The 11,087-nt window shown below is 49.8% G+C and overlaps 1 protein-coding gene across 1 annotated transcript; it reads left to right on the forward strand.

Moving 5' to 3' along the window:
- The first annotated feature begins 3,625 nt into the window (after nucleotides 1-3,625).
- LOC144146997 (glutathione S-transferase 1-like) lies at nucleotides 3,626-10,601 on the forward strand. The gene is made up of 5 exons (XM_077678998.1): nucleotides 3,626-3,850; nucleotides 7,646-7,704; nucleotides 8,225-8,366; nucleotides 9,238-9,411; nucleotides 10,362-10,601. The coding sequence occupies exons 1-5, from the start codon at nucleotides 3,710-3,712 to the stop codon at nucleotides 10,497-10,499; spliced, it is 654 nt and encodes a 217-aa protein (XP_077535124.1). The 5' UTR covers nucleotides 3,626-3,709; the 3' UTR covers nucleotides 10,500-10,601.
- The last annotated feature ends 486 nt before the right edge of the window (nucleotides 10,602-11,087 follow it).

Genomic DNA, 11,087 nt, shown 5'->3' on the forward strand with positions numbered 1-11,087 from the left:
ATTCACTAGTGTTCTCGAATACGTCGTAAAAGCTGCCGTTAGGGCAAAAATGGCTATACATCACACGCGTATACACACACTCCCGCATGGACAGTGAGGCTGCATTATTAACACTCGCACTGTGGGATCATTTCGTTGTAAGGTTGCAGGAACCTAAGGTGTGTAGGCCAGCGAGTTAATATCACTAAGTCCCCGAAGATAAAGTATCCTTCGCATTGAAAGAGAATTATAGTTGGTGACTCCTGCCTACTTTTCCTCGCTTCTACACCAACATGGTTCCACATTACCCGAAGAAGCTAAACAGCATAAACAACGCTCTATAAGGCGGCCTGTTATCTTTATACTCTTAATGTAACCTCGCTTTATACGGACATTTGCTTTATTTAAAAGTGCCGCAGTTTCATGGCGCCTTTTTTACACCAAGACAGCCCCGTGCCGCTGCCCTCCGTGCCGCTGCCTTTCACATCAGAAAAACCCAAATCGCAAAGGGCTCCATTGCAAGTGCGCGTGCCGTGAAGAGCGGTGTAGTCAGTACTACAATGAAACTGAGAGCATTTCGGTTCTTCGGCGCTTCTGTACAAGTTAAACTGAATCTCGGCGCACTTAGCCACCAGGCGTGGCTTCCAAGCCAAGAACAATAGGCGCATCTCAACGATCGCTGACACTGGATGTTTGGGGCTGCTCCTCGGCTTCATACACGGTGAAAATACAATCGACAATCGGCTGGCGCCAAGAATGCTGCCTTGCAAGTTCGTCGCACTCGCACAACACTTCAGCAGTTCTTGTAGCGTGGCTAACAATGAAGAATGAGCGCGCTTATCGCTTTAACCGCCTCTCGCCGTACAGTAAAGAGGAAAGGCGCCTGGCTGCACGCGAGTGAGCGGGATTGATAACGGCTCCGCCTGTAGCGTCATCGTTCTCGGAAAGACACTTTTCACTCTTCCCAAAGACCGAAAGTGCCGAACACCGTTGCACTGAGATAAAATTCGCGTATAACTTCCTCCAAAAGATCATAGTATAATGGGGAAATATTAGAGAGTTTTAGCTAACCGTTTTCGACGGTCCGTTCCAGCACCGGCGGCACGCTCTGTGCAACCGGAGCCAATGCTGTTCGCCGCCAAGCGCGCCACGCATGCGCAATGACGCTGCCGCTTGCTATCGGAGCGGAGCGGGCCGCGAACGGTCAACTAAAACTCGTTATTGTCGTCAAGTGCCGTTCCCGGCCGCGATTCTCGAGAAAACTGTTCATGACACTACTTTGGCTGCACGTTCAACCTATGCTACGACTTTATTTGTTTATTCAAGATACCTTTATCGCCTCAGGAGCATTATTGAGGGGAGTGGTGCATGAGCAAAAATATCAAGAACGCAAGAGAACGCAAGAGAGAAATTCCTCTTTCCGTTGGCGCCGCATGGAGAGACGGGGGTTGATTCGGAGCACCTGCGAAAGGCGAATACTCAGGCGCTCGTTATAGCGGCAATATTCTTTAGCCAGGCCGGTTGCCGGTCCTTTGACACCCACAGAAGCACCCTCGTTTGTTTTGCGTCCCACCAGTGTTTTCCGCCTTTGTCACATCAGGGCTGCTCGAAGTGCATAGCTGTGAACCGGGGGAAAAACGATAATTCTGCAGATGAATTCCGCTTTCGTGGAGGGCCAGATTTTCGAACATTTTTTTTTTAGTTCTGAAAGCATCACTGGGTTAGTAACAACTTTTAATGCCTTTTTGATATTACAGGCATGCCCGTGTGTCTTGCGTGCGTCGCGAGCTAGGGAACAGAGGAATAACTACCTACTACTACTCCCACCCATGACTGCAAAAAAGACGACCAAACCACCACGCCTTTCTGCCAAAACCTGTTGCGATGCTTTCTCAATTAGAACCATGAACAGACCCGGTCCATCGTCCGTTAATGATACGGCAGAACGCTGCCATAAAATAGCTAAGCTATCAGCGGAGGCAGCTGCACAAGCAACGTTAATCTACCGAACCCTCCGCTGTAGAGACGCGAGAGGCGGGCGGATAGGGGCCGCGATTTCCTCGCTTAGCTTTGACGAACCTTTCTTCCTTCCTTAGCCTTGCAACATCCTTGCCGCAGCATTGCTTAGCTTTGCCACAGAGTTGCTCAACTCTGCTGAACCGGTAGCAACCACGGCCACGGGTGGAATAACCCTCAATTTGTGTCGTGCATGGATGGTTTTGTTACTGCGTCTATGAATAACGACCTTCAACGCCATTACAACGCTGCTAGACCAACAAAAGTAACCAAGAATCGCCGAATTCGAAGTCACACGTGAAGCAGCGCCATTCTTTTTTCTCCTGGACTTCATTCTGACGTTCGAAAAACTAGAGGAATTTTCAAGTGCTTTTTTCTGTGCTGTATCTGCCGTTTTTAAAACATTCTCGCTCCATTAAGATCTCCTGCGATAAACCATATCGTAGAGGTTGGGTGTACTAACGTTCTATCTACAGCAGTCGGTGCCCATACTTTCGCGATCCCGTCAGCGCCGGAACTGCTCATTAGCATCCGGCAGCTGAGAATAAAGAGCACAACGTTGGGCCCATTACAAAATGCTACCGAGTTTATTTGTTGCCCCGAGTAATTTTGTTAAGCGCGTTATTTTAAATGCTACTTGTATACAAACGCGGGTCTTCCACCGTACCACACATGCAGTAACTGGATTTTGTGTTTATCTGAAAGCGCTGGCGTACTGTATTGTAAGCTGAAGCAAAATTGTAAAATAAAAAGCGCCCAAGCCGTCTAACTTTCGCACGCCACTCAATCATCCTTATGAAGCAAGGATGATACCTTGATGATACTCAATACCTTATGAGGCAAGCTTGTGTGGCAACAATTGAATCGTTAGACTGTCTCGCGATCATGCTTCTCTTCCAAAGACTGAAGGTTGACGTCACCAAACAGTAACATTTAAACGACGCACGAATGTATAAAACCTCCCGCTGCAGGCGGGTTCGATTCCCGGCCGCGGCGACCGCTTTTTTGATGAAGGCGAAAAGCAAAAACGCCCGTGTGTACGAGATTTCGGCGCACGTTAAAGAACCCCAGGTGGTCAAAACTAATCCGGAGCCCTCCACTACGGCGCGCCTCATCGCCTGCGTTGCGTCGCCGCGTTAAACCCTACAATCAATCAATCCTGCTGCAGGACTAGGAACAAAAAAGGCATTGCAACTTTTTGCTACAAGTCGCTCCCTCGGGCAATGTTTCTGCGAACGATCCGCCCCCCTCTATCAACGCTTTCTTCCAAGATATGAGAGTCAGCCACGGTGCCAAACTGCGGGGTCAACAAACAAACATATCTTCGTTGTCCGATTGTCTAGTTGTCTAGCACCCTGAGTTAAAATTTGACTGCTCAAAACGGCACGTTTCCGCCCCCCGGCACAATGAGCTGGCGCGTATTGCCCGTTCAGTCCGACGGATGTCGCGGAATGCACGCAACCGGCCGCCCTCTCCCACTCCCGCTTTGTACATTAGCGTGTGTATCAACGGACGAGAGCGATGCGCAGAGGTCGCTGGCATCGCCGGGCGGCGCAGGCCGTGCAAAACGCCCCTCGGCGGCGGTTCCTCCTCTCCCTCCAGGGGTCGCGAGGCGCCCTTGAAAAAGCACGCTCCGGAGGCCACTCACCGCTCAGTAGCGTCGCTGACTTGCGTGGTTGTAGAACTCCGTTCCCGCAGCCGTCTAGCCGCCGCCATGCCCGCCGTTCTGTACAACCTCATCGGCAGCCCGCCCTGCGGATTCGTCCGCTCCGTGGCCAAGCACATCGGCGTCGAGCTTGAGCTCAAGAACTTGGACTTGGCGAAGAAGGAGCATCTCACCGAGGATTTTCTGAAGGTGCGCCAGACACGCCCCCATTTTTGTTGTTCTTAGTTGCTCCATTGCAATGCTCCCGTGAGTGGTGCACTGCTTTTGAGGACGTTAGTTTTTCGCTGGGACGTGTTTTTGTAGTCTCTGCTCTCTGTGCGCACGGTTGGTAATTTCGGGATTATGACGTTTCGGCGAATAGAACGCGCTGAATTAGTTTCGCTAAACTTTGCCCAGCATCCGGCAGACCCACCTTTTTTTTTTTTTTTTTTTAAATGCAAGCGTAGACTTTCTGTGAATGACGGTCAACTTAGCGAGTTTCGCTGAACGCCGCACTTGCTGTTTCCGTTCGCTCCTACCCCACGTTCTCTCTTTTATTACTCCTTCTATTCTGGACTGCGGATATTCCTTCACGCGCAATAGTGTTGGAAATGTATTTGCGTTTTCGTTCCTACCCACTCATGTGGCCAGCAAAATCACCGGAAATCTCCACGTTCAGGGCACCTCTATGACAGACTAGCACATGCAGTATGACGTCCGGCGTTCCTTGTTAGACCCAAAGCGTCGCACTGTCCTGCACCACTTCTCGCTCTTTTTGTACTGACATAACAAAGCCTAATTTCTTCAAATTTGATTTTTTTTTTTTCGTTTACCAGGAGCGCTTTCAGTCTTGTCACTTTCGGTTTCCCCTTCCTACCAACGGTTTGCGCTTCTCCCGTGTTCTTTTTTTCCATGGGTTGCGAACTGTTCATGACGTGTTTTTGAAGACCGTGAGCGTGTTGTCATTGCTCGTGCGCTACGGTGACAAAGCTACCCACTCCCTAAATATTCGTCTACAGGCTGTATCATTGGCGGTCGCCATTTTGAGAGCTACGTCACGTTCTTTTGTTTCATAAGTCACAACTACTTAACGCGTTTGTCTTGTTTTTGTGGCTCTGCACTGCTCACGCGCACAAACGTTCGCACTGTTCCGTTCGGTCGTGGGTATTCTCCCGTTCGAAATTTTGCAATGCCCATTGCGCCAGTCGCTTCGGCAATAGGCAGAATGGCATTCCACTATTGGCGGTGAGCGCGAAAACGGGCGGCGCTGCGGAGCGCGCCTCCGTGACGTCAGCTTAGGGATTCTCGCATTTGTCGTCTGCTTCACTCAGGCTCGCTCTCCCTGCTGTTTCTTTGCGCTCGGTCAACGTCCCATGCTTGTTCGCACCAGAATTGGCGTGTGGGTAACTTTTTATCATAATAATAGCTTAAAGTGTGAGTTAAAGTATAGTTTTAGATACCGCTACGGAAGAAACATTGCCGGAGTCGCCCCCTTCCTTGCGAAGCCGGTCCTGTGCGGAGCGCGACGAGTCGGAGCTAGGCGTCAGCTTCTGTAGTAAGCAATCTTTCGAAAAGGGAACAGTCAGCTGCTATAATAATTGACAACAGCGAAAATGAAAGACCAAAACAAATTCTAGGGGGCTATCGGCTTTGGCAGAAGGCATTATGATTCCCGGTAATCATATGTAAGGTAAAACAGTTTTTGCGACCCTGCCGAGCGCTCGAAAGTATCACATCACATTGTATCACATCACTTTACGTTGTCATGGCGTGAAAGTTTGCCGACATGCTCTACAGGCTGAAAAACTTGGTTCAGTTCCAAATAACCCGCTGTGTGTGTAGGCGCGTGATGGTTTTGTACGAGGCTTCTAACCAGTAGGAGATTTATTGAGCAAAACGAGTCACGTCTGCGTTAAATATACAATAACACTTTGTTTGTTCAGCCTGGAGGGATATTTCGGTACATTTTCCACAGCCATATCCTCCCGATATTCGGATATGCGTTAGAGGAAAACTGCACTCAAGAGGGGGAGGAGTAAGAGGAGGAGGAGAAAACTTTATTTAACAATGAAATCGAGCTGGTTAGTGGGCCAGGTCCTCAGTCCAGGACAAGAGAGTAAAATCAATTTTCTTTAATTCATAGAACGCAACCCTGAGTAGAATAGGATTTGTTCTTTGCGCCTGGAATGGTTGGAAAACAATAAAGACCTGCCTAGAAATATTCATCGGTTTCGATTCTTGTGTTATTTGCAGTATACTATTTATTGCGTTCGTTAGAGAGTATATAATGCTTTCAACACCGTAATCATGTCATTGTTCGGGTTGATAGTCAGTTCGTTATGATAACAATGGTTACAATAGAAATTCGGGGCACAAAAGCCGCCTTCGAGTACTGTGGACAACGTTGTTTGGGGCGCGATCGCGGTGGCGCAACACAAACCTCCTCATTCTATTTGCATGCGAATAAACAAAGCGCGCTGCGGATATGCACCTTCTTGCACGCAGCCGTAGTGAAAGCGAATTTGTGAAGAAGGGAATGTATGCCATACAACCTGAACAAAATATCCACAATATCTTTGTGAGACTCCCAATCATCCCCAATCCTCGTCATAAGACGTTTGTGATGGTGCGGAAAAATTAATGCATTGGGCACAAAAAAAGAACAAGAAACATTCATCTGGTACAAGACAACAACAACAAAAGAAATAGAAGAAAGCCGTTTTATTTCCTGCTGTGCGATGCGCGTGTAGGGGCCTGCTGCTTGGCACGTAGCATTAGACGGTTGAGTCTTCATAAGAGCATCTCAAAAATACTGCAGGGAAGCCTTCGCATTTTGAATACTTATCGAGGAGCTCTGAGCGCTGATCCTCGCGAATAATCTAGAAAGGACGAGTTACACGCGATCTTCTAACCGATGCTCTGAAGAAAGCTGTTCTTTATCTCCTCGTGTGTTGCAAACTTGTGGGGGATACAGCGTCAAATTATTCAGATGCGTCAGAAGCTGGCAAAATAACTGAAGCACTAGAAATACGCTTTTTAATGCACCACAGCAAAAAGCGGGCGATTTCTAGCACAGACACTGCTGCCCCTCACAAGCGGAGTGTAGCAGACGACAGCGGCGCGAGTCCCTAAGCCGACGTCAGAGCCAGGGGGCGCCACTCAAACATCTCACCGCCAATAATCTCCGATCCGGCCGCTCGCTTAAATTCGTCCTTGCGTTTCATTCCGCCCTCGCTTCTCTTTTCCGTAATTATCAGCAGCACCTTATGTCTTCGCGTTCCCTGTATCGTGGGTGTCTTCGGAGTATGTCAAACTGCATTTAATACTGTTCGCAGTGGGTGTACGTTTCAGACCTTTCGAGGGAATTTCCATACACCCGTTCTACAGCCCCGTTCCTGTAGCGAATCTTCCGGCACCCGGCCGGCTGCATCGGTCGGTTTATTCCACACCCATGCGTGCGACTTCGATGCGGATTTCTTTTTGATTAGCACACCGTTCAGTTTAGTGCTTGCAGTGAAGCACTATTGAAGTGGCGGTTCTTAGGGCTGCTAGTAGAGCAAGCTAGTCGTCGCGGTTACAGCTGCTGCCCGCCCCTAGCACTCCGTGATGGCAAGAACGACTTCTCGCCCTTGGAAGAATTTGCGCCCGCGTGAAAATATTCACAAGGCATTCTGACGACCTCAGTCCCTTTTCTCGCAATAGGCTCAGATGACTGTGCCATCCTTAGCCTAGTGAACTGCTGCAACTCTCCTAAAAAAAAAAAACCGTACGTGAGGCCGCCTTTGGCATTCATTCTGCACACCACGCCTTCACATTTCGCCAATATCGGCACTTCTAACTGCATGTATCTCCGCACCGCACCAACCTTCCCCCATCTGTCGCGTTGTAGCGCTCTCCCTTCTTGCCCGGGCGTCCCGTCGCTCCCACCGTGATGCTGCGTCAGCCATACATTCAGGCTGTTCAGTTAAACTCGCTGACCAGACCTTAATGTCGTCTTCCTTGCAGATTAACCCATTCCACAAGGTGCCGACCCTGGACGATGACGGCTTCGTCGTCTACGAAAGGTGAGTCTACGGTGGTCTCGGTAATGCCCACCGGTTACGAGTACCTCACCGCCCACATTTCATCTCTGGACTAGCATTTCATGGTGTCCATGGCTTGCTCGCTGTCAACACTCTACTCTCTCCACGACATAGTTTGTGTGCTCACTTTTCGCACTTCTCCGTAACCCCGTGCTTAGTTCAGACCACGGTGTAAGAATAGTTTCTTACACCATGGTTCACACCACATGCCATTCAGTGTCCGTTGCATGCCCCGACATAATGTTTCCTCACTAGAAGGCGTAAAAGTGCAGCGCCGCGTTTGAGAGCACTCTAGCTGCGGCGTTCTCTCTGCCTTGAACTCTACCGGCCACCATTGCGCTGTGCACAAACCATCCCTCCTCGTAATCGCTCTCGCCCTGAGCTGTTAACAAGGTTTGCTAGGCTTCCGTTTTGTTCTTTCCTTCAGAGACTTTGCTGCCCATCCACTGTGCGTTCCGGCATGACATCTTCCTCTTTCGTTTTCCTGCCCTGCCCACCACAGCAATGCCATCGTTTACTACCTGCTGCGGAAACACGCCCCTGAGTCCGAGCTGTACCCGGCCTGCCCCAGGGGCCGCACCCGCGTCGACCAGGTCCTTGCGGCTGTCTCCAGCACGGTGCAGCCTCACCTGGTGGCATTTTTCGTGAGTGCTTACCGTTTCCTCGGTGCCAGCTCCTACTTAGCGGTGGAACAGTACCATTCGCGGAGGTCCTTGTGGTCTCCGCTCTACGAAGTTCCTTGCTGGTGGGCAGAGCTTTGTTGCGACGTTGTGCATCGATTCAGTTCACAAGTCCCTACTTCTGCATGTAGCTATCTTCTCAACTGTTACAATGTGTTCGCATTGTTTTTGTCTTGGTGCCATGTTCCTCTTCCCCCTTTCTTTTCGTTAAAAGTGTAATTCGTGTCATTAACTTGTAATTGTTGTATACAATGTGTTCTGTTCGACTTCAGGCCCATTTCTTCTCTTTATTGCCTGTACCCCCCTGCTTTGGATTCTTGCCACCAGTATTTTGTAAATCATAGATTCGCCGCCTTGCTAATCTCAATACCTCCAAAACAGCGCTTCGGTAAGACGGTAGTGTTGACAAGGCAGTAGCTTCCCCCGTTAGTGTAATTGGCCACCCATCGTACATCTTTCTTCTAATGCGCCACGGCGCAATCGTAAATTGGCCTGCAGGGCCCGCGGAGTGGTTCTCCGGCACCCTACTTTCATTCACCCTACCTCATCGCGGGCGACCATGATACTGCGGTTACTATCCAACGCTTGATGTGGCATTCTCTTTTTCAGCATCCTGTCGCATCCAACAAAGCAGGTCTGGCCACGCGCTTTTTCTCCAATATCCCTTCAGAGTTGCCGTTGTCTTGCTAACCTCGGAACTTAACAGCCAAATCACTCAGTGGAGTCACTTTGTTCCTTTCCAGTGATGCAGTCTGTATTGTTTGTGTTACGCGTGTGTCCATCTGCGCCGCTCCAGGTCATTTACATTTGCTGACGTCTCCCACTTTGCCTCTAGCGCCCCCGGTTCTGGCACAACACCAAGCCAACCGAAGAGGAGCTGAAAAACTTCGAAGAGAACGTGCTCAAGGGATTCGAGCACCTCATCGCCGACGACAAGAAGTTTGCCGTCGGGGACAAGCTGACCCTCGCTGACCTCACCATTGTGGCCAATCTGGTTCTCGCCCTCGAGGTAAGGCTCTCCTGTATTGTCTGTTAGTTTGGTGGTGACATAGCACCGGCTATCGGTAAAGGCTGTCATGCGCTACTGCATCCAATGCCAAGCGCACTCGTCACTTCCGTCACGCCTTCTCCGGCGTCATTAGTTCGTGTCGGCATTTAATCGACCGTCGGCCTTTTCTTTTTATTCATTTTGCTTTCTCGTCTGGCTATCGATTAAGGGAATTCGTTAGAGCACCTCGGCTATTCAATGGACGGTGCTTTCAATTTCCCCTTCTATTTGCTTCCCTGGCGTCGTTCCTCGTGCTTCTTGCACGGCTTCTGCCATCGTTTTGCTCAGTCGTCCTGCTTGTTCAAACTTGGTTAATTTCTTCGCCAGTAACTACTTAGAACCCACGCCTTCTGCTTCGCATTAGCGCCACATTTATGAGCGCACATTTAATTCGCGTTAACAGTCATGCACATCACCCGCAGACTAGTTCCCAGCAAGGCACCGATTTGCCCTTTTTTATGCCTTTCTTCGCATGCCTGATGTCCCCCTTTACCAGTTAACTTTTCGGCGAGATCTCTCCCTCATCGTTTTCCCCTGAGCTGCAGTTCCTTTGCAGTGTCCAATTGACAATACTACAGCCATAGCCCACCATCTCCTCTAAGTGTTCGCCTTGTGCCCCCACACCAAGGGGTACGCTTTTCCTACCCGGTTTTATTTCTGCCATAATTCCGCCATCGGTATTTACCGGCACTGGCACCGCGTCTCGTTCCCGACTTCTGCTCGGGCAGTGTCGCCACACTTCCTCTTGCCTCCCTATCTCAGGTTCTATTACCTAGCACTTCCATTTTTCGCCTGCTAATTACCCAACACGGCGCACTTCGGAAGGGTTGACATTCAGTTTCGGCTTGGGGACTTCTACCTTTTCCCCAGTACCACATCTCAACTTTTCACCCGTCTGTTCTCGATTCCAGTGCGGCTCCACCGACCTCTCGAAGTTCCCCAAGTTGGCTGCCTACTACGAGCGTGTCAAGCCGGAGGTTCCGTACTTCGAGGAGATCTACAGGCCCGCCATCGCTCACATTCAGCAACGCTGGTCGGAGCTGAAGTAGGCGTTCACTCCCAGAGGTCTACACAAAAAAAAAAGGAATGTGCCCCGCTTAGTAACCTTCTAAATATACATTAAACTTTTCTTCCTGGCTTGCTTTTGCAAACGGTGTTTGGTGTTCCTCATTCCCATCAGTGCGTACCAAGCTTAGCAGTTTAATATGCAAGTGGTGCATCCCTGCGCCCGGCGCACAAGACTTCTTTATTGTGACGCGGTCGCCATTATGGAGGACTGTCTCATTCTACGGCAAACTTCTTCCTTCGGGTGCGACAATTAGATAAGTGGTCTGGCGACAAATCCTATCCGTTCCGGAGTGCTCCGACGCGACGGGTGGCACTACTACTCTGCCCGCCTCCATAACCATGTACGTGCAACTCGCTTTCCTGCTTAAATGTCGAACATTGTGCGATACGACGATATTGCTTTGGCTAAATTTTGATTGACTTCGGAACTAGCTACAGATGGCAAACCTAAGGTAGTCCGAGCCAAATCAATCTTAGACTTCATAGTAACAAACAGGATTGCAAACTGGAAGCACACCAGCTCTTCGTGTTGCATCGATTTAAGTCTAAGTCCCCGGCGCCTATTAATA

The sequence above is a fragment of the Haemaphysalis longicornis genome, unplaced genomic scaffold (genome assembly GCF_048455015.1).
Source record: "Haemaphysalis longicornis isolate Haplotype H1 unplaced genomic scaffold, Haemaphysalis longicornis Haplotype H1 scaffold_7, whole genome shotgun sequence".
NCBI lineage: Eukaryota > Metazoa > Arthropoda > Arachnida > Ixodida > Ixodidae > Haemaphysalis > Haemaphysalis longicornis.